Below are 25,854 nucleotides of genomic sequence, written 5' to 3'. Positions count from 1 at the left end.
CACTGATGCACCCAAATCATCTGAGATTTAGTTTGTTACAGCAGCTTACCACTCTTTTAAGCTGCTCAGTACAGTGCTAGGACATGCTTTTAAAGATTTTATGTCTTAAAAGAAAGTAGGGGTGCCATGAACATTACAGTTCGATCAACTAGGAGATGAGGGTTTAGGGTTGACCGTGTTGAAGATGTGTCACCGAATGAGTTTATAACCACATTTCATTTCTTGAGAAGATGCTCTGTTGGGGCAGCGTCTAACCCTGCAAGAGACTTCACCTCGGTATCTTTGCATGATGCTCTACCATCACTTTTAACCATTTAATGACAACCAGGGTTGGGATGGTGGCTCTCACGACCAATTCTGGGGAGATTACCTTCAAATTGTATTTCAATACTGATTACAAACCACAAGACATTAACATAATCTGGATTACTTGTATTAGGTACTGTATTCTGATTACTTTTAGATTATTTTTGACCTGATTTATTTAAATGGAATTATGGCGTACCAAAGGGATTAAAAATTGTATTGAATATGTAGTATAATATAATTACAAGCACTAAACTATTGTGCAGATAATGATACAGGACTGGTCTCTTTTAGACTGGAAGTCCTGAGACAAACAGGCAACACAACTGGACAACAAGACAAAAATCACACACAGAACAAATGTCGAGTGACTTTTTATTGTATTACTGACTTGAGCCAGCATGACTACTTCTACACAGACGACCCTCTAGAAAACAATACTTCAACTCCACTAGTTCAAGAGTAAAGGACCAATTAAAAACCAAACATTTCTCTCCTCTTCTTTTGTTTTCTTTTTTGTCTTTCGAGTTCTAAGTTTGTTTTCGGTTCTGTGTACAAGTCTCATAGCTGAAAGAAACATGCATATGACATAATAATGCACATTATAAAGTTCAGTATTGACCACATTTCAAATTAATACAAACAAATGAATGTTATTTCATATAAAGGTATCAAACTTATAGGTCCTTATAGATCAATACTGGAACACGATAAGAAGAGTTTCCAATAATAAGCTTCCACAGCTAGTTGAATATCACAATGCCATCACTTCCAGCAAACAGAAAACCTCAGTTACCACATAACGTCCTTTTGGTTTAATTGCACTTTTAGTTTTATCCTCACTTCCCGACTCTATTTATTAGTTTTACGCCTCAACAAACAAAATGTGACACTATCTGCTTGTTGATGCAACACGTTTTCTGTTTCCTGAATTTGTAATGCTCATATAATAACCATGTGAAAAATGTATTAAAAACAAAAACAAAACAATTGGACAGAAAAAGACACAAGCTTTCTCACAATTGTTAACAATACTATCAATATCACATGACCTCAGCTACCTCACCATACAAAGCTAGAATAACACCGGTCTCCGACACAAAACACCGCGCAGGTTTCGTGTCTCAACACATTTGTTCATATTGAGGCAAACAATAATTCCGGCTTCAAACCATTTGACGAAAAACATAACATTTTCTAAAACCCCTGAATTTGCTATTTGGATCACTGACCTGCCGAATTCAGCACAATCTGTTTTATTTCTCTAATATTTAATATCGTCACACCCTTGAACACAGAACGAATGTCTTCTGTACTTATTGCTGCTGCTAAGTTTAAAACAAGTCATCTGCTGTTCTTCCTTTAGGAGTGAGGAAAATAAAATACAAAAACTAAACGCTAAACTAACGATTCTCTCTTCAAAGAACAAAAAAGGCACTAATGGTCAGAATGAAGATCATAAACGAAAAACAAACCAAATTGAGGGCAAGGTAAAGCAGGGCAGACCCTCGTCTCGGTGCTTCTGATCCTTTTAGCCAACCCAAACGTTGTACCCACACTTGGCACGATACACAGAGAGAACTACAGCATTCCAATTTGGAATTAATTCATTTCCTCTTGTACTGAATGCAGAAGATCAGTGACCCACGGAAAGCTCGAGTGAAGGTGCTTGAAACACTCACAATAAGGTACAGCTCTGAATTCATCCAGGCTAATGTCAATATATTTTAATATTCTCTTGGATACTGTTAATTCACGCTTGATCTAATGTTAGTTTATACAACGTTATGAGACGTATTCCTGTATAAAGTAACGATACTAGATTAATAAATGCTGCATTGTTTGTTATTCGAACCTTATTGTTGAGTGTTAGGAAAAAATCCATTCAGATTTTTATCGATTTGCTGGTTTTGTTTAACCAAAGTCTTCTGATTCGATTAAGCCACAATTTATTTATTTTTTTGTTCACTTTGAAATATTAGTATTTAGACAAAATAACAGTGATAATAAATAGACGAAAGCCCAGCGTTAAAACGTGGCCGTAAAAAATGTGTCAGTGTGAGAAACATAACATTTCAGTAAAACACACAGATATACTCTTATGGATTCATTTCATAAAGATGACAGCACTGGAGAATATGGATCATGTGATTATGAATACATGACGAATACTCTTAAAATAGTAGTGTAAAATACGTGAACGGACTCCTAGACCAGAACACCTCAAACTATAGACTAATATAACAAAGCAATATGACTTTATATTAAAAGATCAAAGCTTATAAAATCTCAAAACATCGATGAATGTCTTGAGGAAAAAGAACATTAGCCCATATTATTATTATTAAAAAAATTTGTAGTTGAATTTTATTTATTAAAGTTTTCAGGACTTTGTGACCTCTGGCTTCCCGTGTGTGTAAAAAGAGCCCAAATGCATCTCGTAGCTCCAAGACAGTTTACTGGGTTTGTAGGCAGTGGTGCAATGTTGAGTTCCAGCTCAGGCTGAACGTTACTGCAAAATCGGAAAACAAAGAAATAAAAGCCGTTAGCATTGCGTTGAACGTCACGCAGCGGCTGCTCAAGCGGCGTTCCAGCAGAACTCCATGGAAAACCCGGATTAGTCAGCAGAAGCCAAACGCAGCACAAGTGATGCGAGTGTGGAAAAGAAGGACAGGATGCAGGAAGCCAGAGGTTCTCACAAGAACTAAAAACCTCAACCTCACCAGGTCAAGCCAAATAAGTAGTGAAGTTAATGAGTTGTACAGCGTTTTTGACCAGTCAATGGAGAAACATTTGGCGAAACTACCAACCAACCAACTTTCTTTTTTTTGATTGCTAAACATATGTCTTTTTCTGAGACTGGTCAATTCAATTCCAAAAGAAACATCAATAATGTGATGAGAGTGGGCAGTGCCGGAGGCATCCCTTCCCATACCGGGAGTCGAACCCAGGCGGCCTGGTAACAACCAGGAATCCTAACCACTAGATCATATGGGAACAGACCTGGCTAGATTAACTGAATTAACATGAAAGATGCATGTAATTTTTAGTTAACACTGCTATTTAAAAATACAGCGATTCAGAGAAGCCATTCATTAGCCCATTTGCAGCAATTCATGTATTAATCGACATTAGCTTGCAAATAGACTATGAACTTTTATTTCCGTTTGTCTAAAAACCCTAGCTCGGCATCGACCGCTTCAGTTGTGTCAATCTTTCACGTGATGCAAACACAAAACGGTGAATGCAATCTATATGGAGATTAGAGATTCATATCATATACAGATTACAAATGTGAAGGTTGATTGTAATTAGGAATAAATGATATTATGATGAAAAGCTGATTCAGGATGTTTTAAGCAAGCCAGAGAAGGAAAGCCTGAAACTTTGAATCTTTTGTTTGCCAAAAAGAGTAATTTGGTTTGTCCTTCTCGTCTTGAAATGAGACAGCCACGCTATTTAGAGCACAGAAACGACAGATAAGGCCTCTCTAATGTTTCATCTGCAATGGAAATATGTTGACAGCACGTGGCAAGCCCTTCACCATGACTTCACCATGTAAAGCCGTGTGTGCTCAAGTAAACGTAATCGAGTCTAAGACATATTAAAGCTCTCAGTTCTGCAGCCAGACATCTAATGAAAAAGCAAGCCAGAAGCCCACTGGGTTCGTGGCACATTCTGATTTATGAACACGCGTCGTTCCCGCCTGCCTCACGAGTGACATTGTTAAAACACACACACACTCTCCAACCCGTCAAGTTTTCGTTTTTGATGTTATTTCTGTTTTCTTGCAAAAGCAAAACAAAAATGGCATACTTCTAGGAGTTTTCCTGCATATCAACAAGGCAGGGAGGAGATTTGCATATTTAGTTTGATCAGGCATGTAAACACGAGTTACCTGATTGGACGGGCTGCTGATTTCAGAGGCAGGAGAGAGATGGACAGAGGAAAACGGGCGAATGGCTATTGACTTTTGATCACAATTCAACAATCCTATGGCTAGCACTCTCATTCACGTCTAATCTAAAAACGCTGCCTTGAGCTGTAAAATTGTGCAATTGGGTTTGGTGCCGCTAGCAGAAATACACTTCACCTATAAGACTAAAAGTTATTTCATTCTGCCCTTAGCTAGCACTACAACATGCACCTGGCTACGAGGATGCTAGCAGGCATGACCATATTTAGCCCTAAACACACGGACACAGGTTAGCACACAGCAAGCAAAAGAGCGCGTGAGTGGAGCTTTGTACAACGGCTGATGAGGCTCACGCAGCTTCAGTCGCAGTAGATCTTGTACTTCTCGCTGCAGAACACCACCGGCGTTCCCAGGAGGCCGTTGGGCTCTGCTCGACCCCCGCAGGTGGCGGCGGCCGGGTGACTTACGTGGGAGTGGGTGGGTTTCCCGCGTGAGGAGGCGGTCTTAGAGCGGCCATTGGCTCCGCCGCGGCGGGTCTGCTCGTGGTCGAACTCCAGATCCTCCAGGCGTTGGGTGAGCGCCAGCTTCTGCTGGATGGCCATACGGAGGAGGGAGTTCAGTGTCTTCTTCTCATCCTCCGCAGCAGCCAGCTGCCTCTGCATCTCATCCAACTGAGTCACATACTCGTCACAGCTGAGAGACAGAGAAATGGTTGATACATTAGAACTACAAAAAACATTCCATTTTGGTAACATTGTCCATAAAGCCCTGTTTACACCTGGTATTAAGAAGCATTTTTGTCAGTCAGATCATAAGTGGACAACACTAATTGGGGTGTGAAAGGGGTGTGACAAGTTAAACACATTTGACCAGACGGCTTTCATAATGGAAACGGCAATGTGTCCTAACAGTAGGGCTGCACGATTCTGGATAAATTGAGAATCACGATTTTTTGATCTCATATAGAGATCACGATTCTCCTACGATTCTTTATTATTATTATTACTATTAACATTATCATTATCACAAGTATATAAATTAATTATTTTATTTTGCAAGGATTCTTTAAATTGATCAAGTGTGACAAAGACATTTATAACAAAATATTTCTATTACACACAATTATTGTTCTTCTGAACTTTCTATCAAAGAAACCTGAAAAAAATCTACTCATCTGTTTTCAACATAATAATAATAATAATAATAATAATAATAATAATAATAATAATGTTTTTTTTGAACGGCAAAACAGCATATTAGAATGATTTCTGAAGATCATGTGACACTGAAGACTGGAGTAATGATGCTGAAAATACAGCTGCACACCACAGAAATAAATTACATTTTAAAATACATTCAAGTGAAAGCAGTTATTTTAAATGGTAAATATTTCAAACCTTTACTGTTTTTGCTGTACTTTGGATCAGATAAATATAGTTTGGTGAGCAGAAGAGACTTTAAAAAAACATTACACATCTTATGGTTCAAAAACTTTTGACTGGTAGTGTATATATAATATATTTAAAACCCCAGTTTTTTTAATATTAGAATGATGAAAAAGTTGTTTAGATCACTGATTCAACGACTCACTCATAAACCTACTACACTTGTTTCATTTCTGGATGAATCAGCGTTTTTGAACGATTCTCTTGAATGAAAAATTAATTCATTGACAAATAAATTAAGACACTTGTCGCCACCTATTGGTGAAACAATGCAATCGACACAAATGTTATTTAAAGCGCAGTACTTTCAAAAGGGGATTTGTTATATTTTGATCGCTGCCATATAGACATCAATGTTTATATTTAAACTATAAACTTTATCCCAGTATTTCTGTGATAATATAAATGACTGTAAGACAGATATAATACTGTGTAGTTGAAAAGACTGTTTGTGAAGATGTTTCTTAACCAAACATGGTAAGAGCTCTCTCTGTGTCAGCGGCAGTGCGCGCACGGATTTGAATGATCCGGTAAGACTTTGTCAAAGGTTTAACAGACTCGGGGAATCGTTGTCTTTTAGAAATGAGATCGAGAGGGTGTTTGAATCGAGATCGCGATCTTTTAACGATTAATCGTGCAGCTCTACCTAACAGCCACTAAACGTGCCTCCTCTTTACATACTGACCTAATTCTTAAATATTACAGGACATGTTGGTAAAGCACAATAGCAAGACAGTATTAAAATTTTGCCAGCTGAAATCCTAAGTCTGGTCTGAAGGCAAAAAACAACCAACATGTTCTTGTCTTATTCCTGCTTCGAACTCAAACCCAAAGCATTCGGCGTAGTTTTGCAGCTGTGCCAAGGGCTGCTTCTCTGTGTCTCTGTAATCTTCCTGACTTGTCTCAATTCCCCAGGAAAATCCAATAGATCAAAAAAAGTTGATGCTGTAACAAACTATAAACTCTCAAAAACTATAAACTTTTCTATCAGTTTAGATATGGCTGCTCCTTTATTCTTATAGACAATTAAGGAGCACGGTCCGACAATATGGTATACCTAGCACACTCATGCCTTAAAGAGAGCAACCTGGAGAATGAAGAACATCTGAAAGGTATTTCATATTGCATGGAGGGAAAGTACTTCTAGTAGAAAAGAAATCATAGATCCTCTTGTGAATATTAATAATTTCTCAATGTCATTAGGGTGTGTCCCTAAAACCTTGAAACTGGTTGTTAAGCCTCTCATAAAAAAAAATAAAATAAAAATAAAAAAACTTGATCCTAGAGAATTAGTTAATTTACTCCATTTTCTGTACAAAAAAAAACACAAAAGGCAGTATTCTCTCGCAGCTAAGTTCCTAAGAGCTAAATGGTATCTGTGACGGTTTCCAGTCAAGATTTAGATCGTATCATAGTACTCAGATGGCTCTCATCAGAGTTACAAATTACTTGGCCTTATCGTCTGATCATGGCATTTTTCTGTTAGTGCTACTGGATGTTAGCACTGCGTTTGATACTATCAACCACAGCATTATTTTGAGAAGACTACAAAATTATGTTGGTATTACTCGAACTGCATTGGCATAGTTCAAATCGTACAAATTGTGACCGCCATCAATTCTTAGCAGTGAATGAGGAGTTACATTGATCACAAGTGGAGTATATGGAGTACTTCAAGGCTAAATACTAGGACCGCTGCTTTTCATACTTTAGCTCCATGTTTCCTGACGATATCTCCCATGGTTAACTTGTAGTTATGCTGATGACACTCAGCACTATATTTCTTTGTGGCCTGATAAAACATACCAATTCACAAAACTAACGAACTGCATAGCTGATATAAAAAAAACTGGTTTACTAATATATTCTTACTGCTAAATTTAGTTTTCATTATTGGACAAAAACCCTTGCATGTAATAACCAGGCATGTGAACAGCTAGAGACAGTAAAGAAGGAAAATCTGACCATGCCCCAACCCAAGCCCAATCACTCATTATTAAAAACATTACATACTGTTCTGTAAAAATAAAAAGCAGCATTTAATAATCATGACAACAGCAATATAATAATATATTATAATAAAGTACTATATTATAGTAAAGTATAAAGAATTGTTGTTATTAGTGCCTGCCAACAGTTTGGAAACCTTCCAATTATCAATGATTTTTAAATAACTATCTTCTGCTCATCTGCTTGCACTTTAATTTTTTTGTTTGAGAAGAGCGTGTTGCCATGTACCAACCATTAAACACCAACTCCTCATTTTCTATCTCTTTCATTTCTTGGATTTAACTAGTTATCCGAGTCAAAGCGTTACAACTTATTCTACAGGCCTGAATCCTCATATGTGCGCGCATGCGTCTGTGTGTGTGTGAAATACGTTACTGAAGTGAAATAGCTGGGCAGTTTGATAGAAGAACTATAAAAGGCCAACTAATAAATTTAATAATAGTTCATATTATTATTATTATAATTTAATAAATTAATAGGAGAATGAGCCTAATATGGTCTTTACTATCAACAGAGACACCTGCTTACATCGATATCTATGACTATTGTCGATACATTCATCTATCTGCACAACCCTATTAGATAACCGGCTTTACTGACGAGATGCACATTAATTATCGGCCGATATTTATCGTGCACCCCTATTTGAATGTTCAGGATATTAAACCATACACACATGATGGAACAGACAGAACGATTACGGAGCCACACCTTCCCTAAACTGCTGTTATATATCTACACCTTAAAGCACAGAGTGTGTCAGCACATGCTAAACACCACCCAATAAACCATAATCACTACAAAACATGCAATTACCACCCTACAGTCATTATAAAACATAAAACCTGTGATTTTCTCAAGGGTGTGACTCAGTCCTTCTCAGAAGAGCAGCTCTGGGAATCTCAAAGGACAAATACAGAATTGTACTTTTTGGATAGTGAAAGCCAATTAAACCAAATTATAATGTGAATGATATAGTTTTTTCCAATTAAAATGTATGATTAATGAACTATGTTACTTGGTTTTCCATTACTGAAATCTGATGGATGTTATCAAACAGTTGCTGCAAATCAGAGCCTCCCATTTACTTAATGGTGACCCACCATTGGTAGATCTGCTTGTTTGTGTAGCATAACTCAGTTTCTCACAGACATGAACTTTGAACAAGCCTCAGTCTGGCAAACTACGGCGAGCCCACTAAAGTGTGTGTGTCTGAGACATAAAGACACAAAACCTCACAATAGAAATCAGTGCAGCTTCATTTGAGATAGGCCCCTGGGAACAATCGCCTCTAAACGCAGGGGTCAGGATTTTCCCGGGAAAAGAGGCCGGGGGTCACACAAGAACCCATCTGCAGCTGTATGAGTGTGCGTGAGAGCGAGGAGCCATGGGATAAAGAGGCGTGAGGCTGTTATTGTGAAATACATCTTGACACACATTCACCTCAGCCACTTTTCAGCAATGCAGGAAAGAACATCTCAGAAACAAAGAGACCGAGAGAGTGTGAAAGATTAAAAATAGAAAAAACAAATCAACTATGAACCACACAAAACAAAAAAAGGTGAAAATGTTTTGAAATCCCAGACAGACACACTCAATAATTAAAGCAGCTCTCACAATCTCAGTAGTCCCAAGATAGGCATCATGTTACGCAAAACACACATATCTTTTGTTTTACTTGTGATTTTGGGGTGCAATATGACTGAATAGCTCGAGCTGTGATTTAAAAGATGTTTGAGACTGTGGGAAGAGAATTCAGCCCCCAGTCTGACAATCTGCCCTTATTAACATATAAATACCCCATGGATCAGGCCAATACAAAACCTGGAGCCCCCGAGCAGCTGAGAGTCTGTGGAAAGCTGCTGATGAGATCTTCCCACTGAATAATATGTGCTAAAACGAGGGTTAGTGAAAGAACGGTTTCATCGTTTTGTTCATTAACAGCATGTATGAAATTGAACTCTCGCTGGAATCTTGGTAGTTGTAATGCTCATTAATTTTGGGTGGGTGCTCCTAACGTTTTAAAGTTGGGAGCACCAGTGCTACAAAGTAAAAGAGTAAATTTTGAGCCTTGTTTGTTGAAGGATGAGAGAAAAGGTTTCACACATGTGTGCAATTCCTCCCTCCCTCCCTGAAACATGTTAAGCACAGAGGACTCATTGATGGTGTTCACGTGTCAGGAGAGTCTGATTCGACACCATATGCAGGAAAGACTTACCTGTAGATTTACTCTGATCCACACCTGCAGCGGAGACGCTGGATTAACTGCCCCCCATCACTGGGAGTGTGATCTCACAACACAAACCTGTGCCTACTGACATACATTATCTTAATCTGGTCAAAAACCACCAACTTGGACAGCGAGGGTCCCTATGACCTACATGGAAAACAGACAGCTACAGTTTGCTTTTCACACAGAGAACATCTCATGTACTTGCTACAAACCGTCTCAACAGTGATTCCCACAGGATTATGTGAAGGAACATGACCCCGGAAGAAAGTTTTGTATATTTTAAAGTTACATTTATCAGGTGCACATTTCCTGATCGAGGGCAACATTTTTACTGACTGAACCGATTTTTATTTTATTTTATTTATTTTTAAAAGTCTTGGCATTGACTCATACGTGGACTTTAGTTTCTCACTCCACAGTATATTAAAACTAATGTTTTTTGGAAGCTAAACAATCTGAATAATAATAATAATTATATCTAAAGTAGTGAGAAACGTCTATGATCTACAAACTGTTAAGGGTCTGGATACTACAGGCAAACACTGGTACCCACAAGAGCAATACAAAGTTAAAATAAAAGCTGTAGAGCCTAGATTTGTGTGAATTAAAGACCAAGATTTTAGTTTCTTCTGTGTATAGTATGTTAATCTATCGTGTGTTTTAATGAATCTGTTGTTGTGTGTGACTCATACCGCGTGGCAAACATGGCCCTGAGCGAGGAGAAAGTGGCTGCGTCCTCTTTAAGGGCTTTGAGCTCATTGCGAAGCTTCATCATGGTTTCAGTCACCATGGCCTTCTCGTTCTCGTATTTGCTCTTCAGGTTGGCCAGTGCCACCTCAGCGGTCTGGACAACAACAACAAACAAACACACTTGTTAATGTTTATTATATCTTCATATATTTCCATAAATAAATAGGTAATATTGTAATTAGGAGTGGAACGATAAATCAATTTGTGGATCGCTTCTGTAATCCACCGAATGCTCTGCGATAGACCTCAGCTGTTTAAAACTCAGCTCAGTATCGATTCAAGAGAGAATTGTGATGCATTTGGAAAAACGCAGAATTTATCAACGAATCAATTTATTGTTCCTCCACTAATTGTGATGCATTTAGACATTATAATTAGCTCTGACCTGCTTGTTGGCCTTCAGGACGGTTCTCAGTGTGGCTATCTGCTCCCTCTTGGTGCTGAGGAGTGATTTGAGTTTGAGGATCTCCTCCACGCTGGCCTCCTGGTCTCGGTCCGCCCCGAGGCCCAGCTCCAGGGAAGCCATGCGCTGGCGCGAGAGCTCGGTGGTGCGGTCCACCGCTAGCTGCAGGTGTCTGATCTGGTCACGGATGATAGCCACCAGGTTATAGATGTTCATGGGCTCTTTGCGGGGATCGGCCACCGGGGACGGGACGGAGGAGACCGGAGACGACGCTCCGTCGCTGGGGAAGAGTCCTCGGGTCAGGAGGATGGGCGAGCGGCGGCCACGACCGTCAGACCCTGAGGTCTGAGTAACGCCAGCCTTACCTTCGCGGTAGAAGTCGAGCATGATGCGGTTGGGCGTTTCGTTGTTGCACATGCACACGTGATGGTAGAGGTTGGCCAGCTCCTCGCTGAAGGTGGCAAGCTCGTCCTGTGCGATGTTAAGGCTGCCCTGGGATTCGCCTGCCACTTCGCTGGCTTGCCGTAGCTCTTTCTCCAGCCGCGCCAGCTGCTCGCGCTCGACTCTGCTGCTGCGCTCCAGAGAAGTCACCTGCGCACCTAAAGATGCAACCTGGCTCTCCAGCTGCGCCCGCTCCTCCTTATACTGAGACTGACAGGCTGAATGTTCGGCTGTTAATGTTTTGAGCTCCTCCTTCAGTTGACTCGCCTCAGACACAGCGACCTGTGGCAACGAAACAATCAGCAACAGATTTTTGTTAATGTCTTATGCCACAGATGAAGACAGCACAACACCCTTATATTTCTATACCTTGTACTTGCACTCCAGGATCTCGGGGCCGTTGATGTCCACCTCATAGTACTCACTGTCCTCGTGGCTGTCGCGATCTTTCTCGTTGTCCAGAGCAGACTGGCGCTCTTTGCTGGCCTGGAGTTTGCGGACGGCGTTGAGGTTCTCGGTGAGACGGCTGACCTTCTCGTGCTGCTCAGACAGCGCTCCGTGAGCCTGCTCCAGCTGCTTCTGAGACTCCTGCAGGGTCGACAGCAGCGTCACCTTCTCCCGCTCCACCTGCAGAACAGGAGAAGACACACCACATGAATAGTCTTCATCAGCACCACACAATCGGTTTGATCCCACACTACAGCCTGCCTTCGACAGTCTTCACCTGGAGAGATATTGTGGAAGCTCTCTTGGGATGGGATGAATATTATTTAGTATTGTAATAATACTTCAAACACCACACCAGCGGAAACTGATTTCAGTGAACTTTGAGTTACTGTATTAGGTATTGCAGGACAAACGCATGTGGCACTTGTTGGAAGGGCAAATGAAGATGATGTTTTTGTGAAATCTGCAGTCTCTTTCACTCATAATTCAGTAAAGGCAGAGCCTCCTATGAAAGCATGTTAATTACAGGACTTGCTGAAACGAGCAGCGGTGTGTGATCTGTGTTAACCTGTACTGACACGAGCCAAAAATGTGGCTGTTGAGATGGAGTCCACACATGAATTTTTGGCTCTGTACTGTAGTTTGCGGTTAACAGTTTAATTGTCTATTTTGTTGATGTCAGTTACAGTGCAACTGTAATACAAAAACCTAATGATACTACACTGAATTGAACTTTTTTTTATTATAAATCTTGGGACTCAACTCAGAACTGTTATGATGTAAGAATAAACTGCAATTGTTCACTTTTAAACTTCTGTGATTTCTAAGCTGAAATAAGCTAATGTGTGACATTAATAATGTGAACGCTTTTGCACAAAATGTGGAGGTTGATTTTTTAAGGGATTTCATGTTACTAAAAAAAACATCTTGTAAAATGTATGCAAAAGTAAAAGTGTTCACAGATGTTTGGGTGTTATGTTCACTCGAGATGTTTGTTTGGAAAATCATGTCGTTTCAGCTGCTCTTTCATTGTGTCTGGAATGGATTTCTTGATTGATCAATGGCAGTTCAAAGGTCACGAGGGTCTGATTACCATAATGGCTGGAAGGTGCTGCTATCTCTCCTATGGTTTTGGGGAATGGAGTGGACATCAGCACTGGACAGCGCAGTATGCATGAAGACGACCTGCACAAGGTCAGTTTCTAATGTGACTCCGGACAGATGGCTGAACTAACAGCTCTGTGTCAGATGAGGCAGGCGCTCAATGCTGCTTCCACTAACAGGATTTAAACAGTCCAGCTGTCAGCCAATCAAACACAGAACTACACACTATGAAACTTACCAACTTCTTATTAGTGCTGAAATGACTAGTTGACATTATCGAAAAAATTAACAATTTAAAAAACAAAAAAACAAAAAAAAATAGTGTCAATATTAGGGATGCACGAGATTGGATTTCTGCCAATATCCAATATTTTTCGGTGTGTTCGAGCGCAGCTTTTTGTCCGACACTGCCAACGCAAGGCAACAATGAGGCAACAACACTAGTTCTTTTAAATCGGCTTTGTGTGTCCTTGCCAATACAGATAACATATATTTCCTTCCTTTCCAAGTGTCTCCTGTGCAGAAATTATAAACAGATTATTTTTAATAGATCGTAGGAGACATCTTGAAGCGCTACTTGCTGATTAAGGACCTTTGAAATAATCCTAGAAGGTGCTTTTTAATTGGGTTTGAATCAAGTATCAACCAGAGACAAGCCTCCGTTTCACCTACTCAGCATCCATTTTTGCATCTTTCTCGCGCTAATCGAAACATCACATGACCGCTCATTTACCTCGCAAACCAGAGCGCAAAACTGAGCCCGACCCAAGCCTGTGTAAGATTATATAAATTAAGCCTGAACCCGACCGAACGAGTAAGGTCCCATCAGGTCCGGGCAAAGGTTTTCAGCTCTACTGAGTCACTTCATGAGCATTTGATCGTTTGATTTGAGTAAAACTAGCATCACATCACATACACAGAACTGTGAAGGTACGTCAACCCGTCAAAATAAAAGTTCGGTTAAAGACTATTGTTCAGCAGAATGTACATAGCTTACCCATAAAAAACAAAAAAACATATTTTTTTTAGGTTTTATCACACAACATTTCTTCCATGTCTTATTTTTAATAGTAAATCCCGTTTGTTTACCAAAAAGTTAATTTTCAATAATTAAAAGATAAATTAATGTTTTATGTGTTTAATGTGCATCTCAGAAAATGCTTTATTTAAAACCCCAACTGAATGGCACTTAATTCATCTGTCAACTTCTTGTAATTGTTCACAGTACAGTACAGACAGAGAAACAATGGGTAATAATTAAATGTTTATTTTTGATGTATGCATTGCATCCTATGCATTAAAAAATACAATTTTTTTTTTCTAAAAAAGGAAACTTAGTTGTTCATTTTAAGAGGAGTCTTATTTTCTCTTGCATAATTAATATTGCACTTTAATTAAGCAAAAACACATTTTATCCGACGATTACTCGATTAATCGATGGAATTTTTGGTGGAAGTAGTTTTTTCATTTAAGTTTGTTTCTTACCCATATGGCTTATAAAAGGAGATGTTCGGCAGAATGATGCATCATTCAGTTACTTTTTCATATAGAAAACTAAATGGTGCAGAAGAGGGTTTCTCTGTCTGACAATTAATTTTGTGTGGTAAATTTATTTACTTGTTAACTGTAAAAAAAAAAATATTTTAACTAATCATTCTAATAATTGTTATATTAATCGATTATCAAAACAATCCTTTGTTGCAGCACAACTAGGTATATCATAAACATGCCTCCATACTACGCCACATTTCTGCCTTTGAGCTTGCCATATTTCTTGGCAGTCAACAGCAGATATCTTAGCCTTCCTTGGCTGTAAATGACGGCACCTGACTGAACACAGTGAATACAGCAAACATCTCACCTGCAGCAGCTGTTGTTTGAGCTTCTGGATCTCAGAGATGTTGAGCTCATTCAGCAGATTGTCCACGAGGCTGGAGGAAGGGTGGAACAGCTCTCCTTTCTTGGGCGTGGAAACACGGTTGTCATTGCTGTCGATCTTGTCAAAGCCATTCTCGTAGACCTGGAGGGGTTCGTCGTTGTTGGGCTCGAGTGAGGTGTCGTCGCTGAACTTCAGCCCATCGAGGGAGATGCTCAGAGGACTGTGATACATCGAGTCTCCGATGGTCATGTACTGAGACAACTCCTTTCTCAAGGCGGCCTGTAGCAATGGACACCAAAGAATAGCATTAAATCAGACCTCATCTGAAACAAACACTTTCTGAAGAAACCCATGGTGCTTGTGCTGTGGGCGGCTGATCTTTGGTTTCTGGGTTTTTTGAGTGGGTTTAACATGTTACCAAGCAGCTACGGAGGAGTTATTGGTGGTTTCAACCACCCTCATGTCAAGTCCTTAAATATAAATAGGACTGTGTTCCTCGTGTTATCCAAAAACGTCCAAACACACACAAGTAAATGGCACACACAAGTTGTTTATTGATGGAAATGTGCAATGTTTGCATTCCCTTTAATTTAATTATTAGAAATATGCCTAAACAATCAATTAGAAATCCCAACTTATGATTCAAGTTCCCTTGTGAGTGTGAAATTTATGCATTTAGCAGATGCTTAAAAGCGACTTACATTGCATTCAGGCTAACAATTTTCTCCTAACATGTGTTCCCTGGGATTTTAACCCCTAACCTAGGGCTGCAAGATGTGTTGTTTAAGCATCGATATCGCGATGTACAAATCCACGATATTCACATCGCAGGATGTGCGATGTAGGTTGTCGTAGTTGATCCGTTATTCATTAACTGTACGGGCCAAAGAGCGCGCGCGAGAGAGAGAGGGCGCACTATATGCGTGGCGCAAGCGTCTCAGCTGCGTGGTGTGTCCGTTTTTAATTCGGCTCCGATGTTAACAGGTTAGAGCTTGCAGACTGCCTGCGTGAGACGCGCGTCCCAGGCGCGGCTCACACGTGCATGCTAGAAACAGAGCTGACGCCTATTTATATTGCATCTGTCACCAGCCTGAGAGAGAGAGCGCGCGCGCAAAGCGAGCCCCGGCCGCACGCTCAATGTCTTCAAACAACACGAGCGCTGTCTTGCTCTCTCTCCCTCGTGCATATTAATCAATTGACACGATGGTGTCGATGTTTAAATCATTTAAAATGAGAATGTAAGTGTGCTCACCCCATTTTTGTTTGTAAGAAATGTTTTTATTTCATATCGCAAAAAAATAAAATATCGCAATGTAAATTTTTCCCAATATCGTGCAGCCCTACCCTAACCTTCCGCTTGCAAACGCAATCCTCTACCACTAGAGCTACAGGAACACTTAATTAATGAAAGCATCCCATACCGGCCACCACACATTTATAAATACACGTAGAAACATGGGGATAAGTGATTAGAGACAAAATTTACATCATTGCTCATTTTGCATCGCCCTGCACAAATTTACCTCTACTCGCGTCTTTGTATGTAATCTACTCGCGCGAATAAGTACATTTGTGTCTGGTGTGAACACACTATTAAACTACACTGGTGCACTCTAAGTTTAATGGTGGAAACATAAATGAAACAAAGATAACTGTGTCCCCCAGTATTCAATCGTTCTCAGTGTTTATTTATTTTAATAGAATCTGTTTTTGAATTCCAGCTTATTTTAAGGAGAGGTCACACTACCCATAAAATCTAGCTGTAAATAATAATAACAACATAAAAGAGAAAGAAAGCATGTCTTGCCTTCTGCTCCCTCTCAGTCTTGATGGTTTCCAGCGCCTCCCCCAGCTGCCTCTCAGCGATCTCCTTCAGACGGATGGCGTCTTCCAGCTGGCTGTTCAGAAACTGGGTATCTTCCTCCAGACGCCGGATTTCGTGTTTCAGACCCTCAAACTCCACCTACAAGACATTATCATGGTCTCAAGCTGAAACTGCACTGGAGGAACTCATACAGATTACGGACGGCAGCTGAAGGTTACCTGGCTCTGCTTTAAGACAGACACGTGCTTCTGCAGGGTGATGTTCTCCTCCTCGAGCTCGCTGTAGTCCTGCAGCAGACGAGCCTCTCTGAACTTGAACTCCTTGATGTCGTCGCGCAGACGAGACCTCTGCAGCTCCACCATCTGACTGCCCTGGAAACATCAGAAGCAGATGCTGAGCGGGTGCGCTCAATACTCTCAAATATTATACACATTAAAACGGCTGTGTATTTATGTTAACATGTCATTTATTCCTGTGATCAAAGCTCCATTCCTCCAGTCTTCAGTGTCACATGATCTTCAGAAATCATGAAAATATCCTGTTCTGCTGCTCTAGAAACATTTCTGATCATTACCAATGCTGAAAACAGTTGTGCTGCACAATATCTTGTGGAAACTGTGATATATGTTTCCAGGATTCTCTGAGGAATAGAGAATATAATTTATTTGGACTAGACATCTCTGAAACAATAACAATGTCTTTATGGTCACTTTTGATAAATTGCATTTATCTTTGCTGAATCGAGTACTCCTATCTTTCAGTAAATGAATCAACCTCCCGGGTTGTGAATGGTTGCATGCCTCACTCTAATCAACCACACGTTTATCCTTTGACCTGCTTGCTTCGGATTAATCGCTCCATCTGTACCCCTCCCTCTCTATCTCTCCGTCTTTGCACCATCTGCTCAAAACACATTTGATTTCACCTTTGGCTCATTAATCCCGTCCAGAGGACTGTGCCATTAACACACATCTCTTTAACACCATCTGTCTTTCTGTTTATTTATTTTTGCATTGATTTTACTAATATAAAGGTTTATATTCTTCATTTCCTTTTCATCTTTTTCTGTGGTAAAGCAGAAAAACACTGTACTACAGATACTGGTTTAGTATCAAATCATAAGATTAATAGTATTATGTCTTTTTGAATTCATTAAATGATGATAAAAGCTGGTCAGCACAACAAGTATTGTTGAATTGGATAATTCTGGTCTCTGTGCACCCGTACAGCATTATAAAATGGGTTTATGTATTTATCTTTCCTCACATTCAGTTTCATCACAGTTTGTGTTCTTTGGGCGAGGTATGGCACATCCAGTCAGTGGTGCAGACAGAGGCGGGACACTTGCCCGACCCCCGACCCCTATAAATATAAAGCCAATTTGCTAAATGTAACACATCTGCGGCTCACAGTTTCAGATTTAAATAGGGTTTTTCAGCATTTTTCCAGCGTGTCAGCAATATTTCAGGTTGCACAAATATTAGGCTTTACTTGAAACCATTTTCATTGGCGACACAGAGTATAAAGAGTAATATCACATTTGTGATTATGCTCACAAACTAAAATTCAGTCAAATGGCTATGTGATATTACACAACAATATCAACGGGAAAAAAAAACTTGCTTTCATAACTTGTAATTATCAAAGCATTCTAACCGTATTCTAATAGCTTCATCCCACAGGGACAGCTTTTGGACTCTCAATACGTGTTTTCATTTGTTTTCTGCAAAGTGAGTGAGGAGTATGATAATATCAGCTTGCATATCGTTAAAACAACAATTACAAAACTATCAAAAGCTAAATATAATGCACACCCCTCAACAAATACTTGGTTGAAACATCTGTTCCCTTTATAAGAGTCAATCAACCGAGAACATCTTGATTTGTCCATTGTTCCCTCTCTTCCCATCAGAAAGTGCTCCGGATTGACATTGCTGGGGTTTTCTTGTGTACAGCCCTCTTCAACTCACCCCGCGTTTATTTGATTGGATGTTGGTGCTCCTTCATAGAAATCTGTGAGGTTTAACTGACTCTGTTGCTGTCAGGAAGAGTTTTAATAATTCGAATGAGTGTACCATTACACACGTCATGAAAGCATGCTGGACGCTTTCATTTCAAAAGAATAAACTGAACTATAAAGTTTGCAGTTTATGTAATAAACTGACAGCGGTGAGAAAGCAGCAGTTAAGAAAGCATCTGCTTACAGTGATGTGGATGCCTGCACACACTTTGCAGTTTAGTACTCCTACTGAATCTTTTTATAAGTGGGGAAAAATATAATTTTATTAAAATTATAGTTTGGTTTGCAGAGATCAAAGCTGTTTTGATTATCGCAACCATACAATGTAGTTTAAGAGAGAATATGTTGTGAATAAAATAGTTTTTGTTTCTTATCCGTATGGTTTACAAAAGGAGATGTTAATCAGAATGATGTGTCATTCAGTTACTTTTTTATTTAACAAATAAAATGGTGAAGAACAGAGTTTCTCTATCTGTCATTTCGTGTGTCAAATATATTAATTGTAATTGCATATCTTTTTGCAAAAGCTGAAGTGATTACCTTTATTTATTTGTTAAAGTAAAATAATCAACTATTAGTCGATCAATCATTCTAATAATCGTTAGATTATTTATTATCCAAATAATCGTTTGTTGCAGACCTATTTCTTATTTGATGTATTCCTCAGCATGTGAGCATCCTAACGGTCCAAACACAGGTGGAGACTGACCTCTCTGAGTTCCTGAGAGATGGTGGCGAGCCGATCGTTCTCGGACTGGACGTTGGTCAGCATGTTACGTGCTTGTCGCAGCTCGGTCTGCAGCTCTTGCATGCGCTGCTCGTAATACGCCTCCTTACAGGCAGATTCCTGGATCAGCGACTCCTCGCGGCTCTCGCCGTCAGCTGCCACCTTCTTGTGGTTGGAGTGGGCCTGTCCAAACGCCTGCACAACACAAGCAGGATACAGAGATTAGAAGAAACAGACCGCATACCATGCAAACTCTGCACTCAAAAGTGTGGAAATCATATACTAGAACCAACGCAGCAACAATTCAAGCCACTTTTATTTCTATAGCGTTTCATAAAACACAGACAATTTCCAAGCAGCTTCACAGTAATAAACAGAAACATAGCAGAATCACTGCAAACTTCAGGTGACAAAAGAGAAAGAAAGAGGTTTTAATCATACTAAGTGTACGTTTTTAAAGTCTTTAGTTAAGACGAGCATTTCTTCCATATAAATCAGAGGGGGGAAAAAATGTGTTAATAGTTTTTTTTATTTATAGAAAATGCAAAATTCTAATCGGTATCAACTGGAATGTTCATATCTAATATACTCAAATTTATATTTAATACATTAGAATAAAAAATGCTTGGGTGAAATTGGGGAAAGGTTGTTGTTATCTGTGTAGGTTGTTTCTAATCAGGTTAGAACAAGAGAACTGCCGTCCTGTAACAGGCACACAGCAGCACAGCTCGGTACGTTTATTGTTCCCACAATCATTCTTCTGATCCGACCGGAGAAGAGGAGGAGGAAGTGTTTCCTTAGGGTGAGTGTTTCCTGTGAGCTCAGGCACCAGGAGAAGCAACTTTGTTTTTAACAATGCTGAATTTAGTGAATTACTTAAGGGTAACCGCAAAGTAATTGTCATCATATGTATTTTTACTTTGACCTTGTCACATTTTTTTTGACACCTACCTTTCATCTTCACTTGTTAGATATGTAGATATTTTATTTAAATCTCCTGGTCTGTGACATGCTAATATATTAAATGACTGAATGTGAATGACTAAAATATCTCAGCAATCTGCCGTTACAGAGAGATCGTAGTATAGTGCTACAGTGCTATCAGCTGCAGTTCTAAGGCTGCTATTTTATTTATTTTGTATTTTCATCATCTCTATCATGGATACACTCATGCTACATTATAGCTCTTTATCATCATGGAAGTGTATTATTTGCACACATTTTAAAGCCTTTCTAAACCTTTCAAACTGTTTTCCTCGCACGCTGTTCTAGCGTGTGGTTTTCTGAGCGCTCACACTCAAGTTCTCGTTCATGTCTTTTTGTGCTTTAACTGTCAGAAACACACAAGGTTCACACAAATACAGTAGGTTATGTCTTAATTGGGAGAGGGAAAAACATTATGTTAGATCTGTGCATTCAGTCTTAAAGTGATAGCAGCCTAATAGATCTGCTGTTGTCCTTGCAAAAATCATTGCTTTTGACTGAATAACTTCTGTAGCTTTAATAAGAATCAAAGCATATTATTTCATTTATGCAGTCTGATTATTAAATATGATTACATTTCTTCCTTGAAGGCTACTGTTAAATAGACCTACTGTACCTTAAATAAAAGCAGTTTATTGCATTTTGCAAGATTTCTTTTACTATCCACCCTTAGTTTTGCCTAAATTATTTGTAGTGTTTTTTTGTTTTTTGCCATGTAGGGCTATATTTTGGGAAATTCATTTGTGCTGCTCACTAATCTCTGCCACATCGCCCAACCCAAGTTTCCCCCAGGATAGGGCTGTGGTTTAACGGTATGTACCATGTGATGGTAGACATGCCTCAACTAGATCTGCTTTATCATCCATGCTGCGAGAGGTGTTTGTGCAGACTTCTTTATTTCATAGCAAAACAGAAACAATGAGCAATAGCTGTAGAACATCTGTTAGACTGAACATGGTGATTATATGCCGTTTGCAGCAATGTCACAACTTGCCACACTGTAGTATTCAACTAATGTCTATCAAAAGCACGTGTCAGCTATTTCACATTAGATTCATGTGTAGCTCATCTGACACTTTCAGAGCCTCACAACAATCCTTTTTATTACTTTGTTTAGTTTTAAACTTGTGATTCATCTTTTTCTTTGTTTTTCTGTTGAGATTCACATTTAAAAAAATAAAATTATAAAAATCAAATAAGATGAAAATTTGAAAAAAAATAAATAAATAAATAAATAAATTTTGACATTGTTATTTAAAATATAAGGTACTTTGGTTCAAATAATGATTTTTTTTGCTTGAAACTTTAAGATAATTAAATCTTAATAGCAATATATACAGTTAGCTTGATGATGATGATTTTGGTCATCATCTTGAACAAATAACAGTTAGTCTTGGTCTTTAGCCAAACTAAATTCTGCACCAGCTTGCTGTTTCTAACCAGCAGAACAAACTCAAACACCTTCTGTTGGACTAGACTTTGGTCAAAATGGGATCACACTATTTCTACTTCAGTTTCGCCTGAAGTATGTCAGGCTTTAGTGACTAACAGCGAGCTGTTGAGGAGATGAGCAGCATAAGGCTGTTGTGGATGCACAGTGTTACCCTGAATATCATCTCGTGCTTTAACAGCTGTGAGCTCCTAAACAAACGCTCTGTAAACCTCCCACATTGATGGATAACCTGTTTGCTATGTGGGACACCTGCTAGCAATAGGACCACTCCTGAGTTTCTCAACACAACGACTACTTTAGCAGATTTGACACAGTGAAGAGAACGCTCTTAGTGTACCGCAGTCCTGTTGTTCTGCTGTAGGGACGGAGAGCTGGCTCGACAAGTACAACTAAAGCCCACTAACCGGTTTCCACTCATTTTCATAATCAGTAAGCAGTAACTTTCCTATAAGTTTAAACTGATGTGTACCTTTTATGGGCATTCTTTTATAAAGACTAATGTTTTTAATTTTAACTTTTTAAAATGTTTGCATCATCTTTTGTCTCAAATTCTTCTTATCAAATTCAGTTAAAATAGCAAGACATTATAGAACTGTTACCAATCAAATTAAATCAGGATCAACGAAATGTGTTTTCAACGCAGAGGTGACGGAGTCTGAATCTGAAGAGTCATCTGGATTCATTTACACAGACTGTTCAATGCAGGACAAGTGCAGCTAACCTTACGCTTTAAAAACAAAATGTTCAATAGTTTGTTTGTTTTTTTTGTTTTTTGGGGGGGGTATACTTTAAATAAACTTAAAATCAGCAGGAAATGACTGCACGAGTGATTCATTGAGTCATCCATTTAACTGTTTCGCTCAAACAGCTGATGCATTTATACAAACATTTAGGCAAGCCGCCTCTCGAGGAACCCATGACTTCTGGGTTATTGTCATATACATGTTCAGAAGGGAGTTGTGTTCACGTTTGACATTAACCCATTGCACACCGTGAGGCGTCATGTAAGCGTGTTGTGAAGCTCACGCTGGAACGATGTCCTCTGCTCTTCTAACACCAGCTCCACATGACTCTGTGAAATCAAAAATCAGAAACAACCCGTTTTCTTCTTCTGCCCAGACGAGGAGAACAACTTTATTTTCACCCCCGGTCCAGCTTGATAACACTGTTCTCCCGGGTCACAGCGACTGCAAACAGCGCAGTACATGTGTGAACATCTCACATCTGCACGTCTACGCCTCGCTCGATCTTATAATGATAATCTGATGTGTTTGGGTTTTCAGGTGATGTTTCCTCCACCTGATTTACTAGTATTTTTAAACAGGTCCTGTTCACTAATGATCACTAAACTGGAGCATACTGTACATGTGAGAGCTTCTGCACCCCACCAATAACCAATAACCCTGCTTGTGCTGTTAAACTCCAACGATCCTCAAGGCAATGTAGGTCAAGCTGACTGTGATCAACGAACAGAAGGAGCTGCGAAAGAGAGACAGTCTTCCAACAACAGCAAACAAACCGATGAAAGTTCAGACTAGAATGGACTGGTTTTGATAATCTCCAGGGCTTGTCACAGATAAATGATAACAGGCCTGTAGCCACAACAACATTCTTTGTTTCTAACTGACCCCTAGCACTTCCTCGTTTGACGATACCAGCAGCTCTCTCTCTTATTCTGTGTGGACTCAGTCTGATGAGAGACAGAGGCGTGTTTATCTTCTGCATGCTCCACATTCCTCTGAAGGTTGAACCTCGCTCGGCCGTTGAGGCGGGACACAGACTCCCGCACTAATTCAAAATCAGACCGGTCACATGTCACAATCACTCTGAGCTGAGAGAGTTACAGTCTACTCATTAAACCACTCATGACCTACGTCAAATAATAATGACAGAGAAGAACAACATCATAAAGAGCTCAATCCACAAAGTGACCATGTCTTTTCACTACAGCTGCTTCATTATGGCTGCCTCCCTGTCAGTCACACACACACACACACACACACATCTGCAAGATGACACTTTTACATACACTCTAGATCATAAACATCTTAAAGACATCTCATAGAAAACGTCACACTGCAGATAAACAAGCACTCTTCAGGAAGCAGACATCAAACAGACGTGATGTACGTGCGCTATCAGGCCAGATTTACAGACATGATGGTTTTATGGTCCTCCATTTATATATATATATATATTTTTTTTTTCTTTCTTAAATATATGCAGGCATGTGTTTGTATTCATACATAAATATACACAGTAAACACACATTATGTAAACGAAAAAATATTTATTTTGGATGCGATTAATCGCTATTAAACGTTTGACATCACTAATGAGAGAGAGAGAGAGAGAGAGAGAGAGAGAGAGAGAGAGAGAGAGAGAGAGAGAGAGAGAGAGAGAGAGATTACTACTAGAAACGGAATCAAATTCATGAATTTAGGGATTAGCCATCTGCTCCATCAGATAACTATCTTTTTTTCCAACGACTGCGGCACGCACAGAATTATGGGACATCATATTAGGAAAGTGACGCATTTATGAAAAATTCGACCGGATGAAGGAATCATCAGATAGGTAAAGTGTTTTCCATCTTTTTGGCTCATCTAATAACACAATCAGTATTTCATCGTGTTCAAAACACGCTCGAGGTCATTCCTTCATATCAGACACACAATGGCGTCATTTCTCCCTTATCAACTACTCGATGGCGTCAATTCACCACATCTATCACGATTTTTTTTTTTTTTTCGCCCTGTCGTCGACATAACGACAGCATTCTGACGCCAGCTAACACACAATGTCAGCCGCAGCGCCGCGATCGCGTTAACGTTACCTCTCTGAGCTGCTCCAGCTCCTGGCGGACGCTCTCGTGCTCCGCCTCCAGCTCGTCGTACTGCTGCTTCAGCTGCTGCTTCTCCTCCAGCACCGCGAGCCCGTACTCCGCCGCCTGGATCTTCTCCCGCGTGGTCTCGGCCAGCTCCCGGGACAGGCGCTGCACCTCGGCCCGCGTCGCGTCGCGCTGCTGTTCCGCGGACATCTTTTATAACGGCAGACGCGTTCAGATTCTGCTGCCCGCGCACCGCATTATCGCACTGTCGCCCGCCGTCACTAATAGACTCCCGCCGGTGTGTGTTTCAGAGGAGCTCGTGCTGTGCTTGTCCTAAAGCCGCGCCATGACGCGGTTCCGTCGCCTCCGCTCCGCTCCTCTTCTCCTCAATAACATGAGCGGAGGAGAGGCTGTGCTTCACTGAAGGAGCTGCCAGAACGGGGCTTTCCTTGACTGACGAGAGGCTTTTTGTGGGAGATGTAGTTTAATCCAGCGCATTTTGTGATGTCACGAATGGGGAAAAAACTCGTTTCCCGTCATTCACTGTGGTTTGCCTGCGGATACCGGAAGCTCTGTGCACCGGCTCCCTGCGTGTGACGTGGAGGTCTCCGTTGAGTTCAATGGACATCTCTATTATTATTATTATTATTATTATTATTATTATTGTTATTATTATTACAGTTATTAAACTGGGTTGTGCTACAATAGCTCAAATGATGTGGCTTATTCCGGTAAATTAAAATAAAAAAACAAAACACAATCAGACGTCCTCATACGCCCCTAGGTGCTCCATAATAACATATTCACAACTCAGAGGCTCTTCTTCCACAAACGCGACGCGTAAAACGAGTCGAAAAGAATAAAGGATGTCACTGCGTCGGATCTACTAAGAATAGCGAAATAAAGCTTCATGAATCTCCGAAGCTTTTCCCTGGTTAAGAAAATTATAAAAATCCCTGAGAATCGACAACAGCGCCACCGGCTGCCTCCTAAAACACACAGCAGCATTGACGTTTGGAAATATAATGCATATTTTGTAATAATGAAAAAAAAAATCTTAAAGGGGTCATGAACTGCCTTT

General features: G+C 39.9%; 1 protein-coding gene across 2 annotated transcripts; it reads right to left on the bottom strand.

The window, feature by feature from the left end:
* Positions 1-667: 667 nt before the first annotated feature.
* zgc:171572 (protein bicaudal D homolog 2) lies at positions 668-25,269 on the bottom strand. Of its 2 annotated transcripts, XM_052562903.1 has the most exons (10): positions 24,780-25,269; positions 19,489-19,701; positions 16,978-17,130; positions 16,742-16,897; positions 14,917-15,213; positions 11,874-12,131; positions 11,046-11,786; positions 10,603-10,754; positions 4,690-4,915; positions 668-2,818 (listed from the first exon to the last, which is right to left on the bottom strand). In XM_052562903.1, exons 1-10 carry the CDS (start codon positions 24,981-24,983, stop codon positions 2,816-2,818), a joined length of 2,403 nt encoding a protein of 800 aa, XP_052418863.1. In that variant the 5' UTR covers positions 24,984-25,269; the 3' UTR covers positions 668-2,815. The 2 variants fall into 2 exon arrangements, with proteins under 2 accessions (XP_052418863.1, XP_052418862.1); XM_052562902.1 differs by having other exon boundaries at positions 668-4,915.
* Positions 25,270-25,854: the final 585 nt, after the last annotated feature.

Source organism: Carassius gibelio, chromosome B8, assembly GCF_023724105.1.
Source record: "Carassius gibelio isolate Cgi1373 ecotype wild population from Czech Republic chromosome B8, carGib1.2-hapl.c, whole genome shotgun sequence".
NCBI lineage: Eukaryota > Metazoa > Chordata > Actinopteri > Cypriniformes > Cyprinidae > Carassius > Carassius gibelio.
This window is presented reverse-complemented; position numbering and strand designations above follow the sequence as displayed.

Bases quoted from the DNA above. Each gene is read 5' to 3' on its own strand.
- zgc:171572 (XM_052562902.1), bottom strand. From the start codon at position 24,983: ATGTCCGCGGAACAGCAGCGCGACGCGACGCGGGCCGAGGTGCAGCGC. The intron at 19,702-24,779 runs GTAACGTTAACG...TGTGTTGTGCAG, and splicing joins AGCTGGAGCAGCTCAGAGAG to GCGTTTGGACAGGCCCACTC. The intron at 16,898-16,977 runs GTAACCTTCAGC...AATGTCTTGTAG, and splicing joins CTGTCTTAAAGCAGAGCCAG to GTGGAGTTTGAGGGTCTGAA.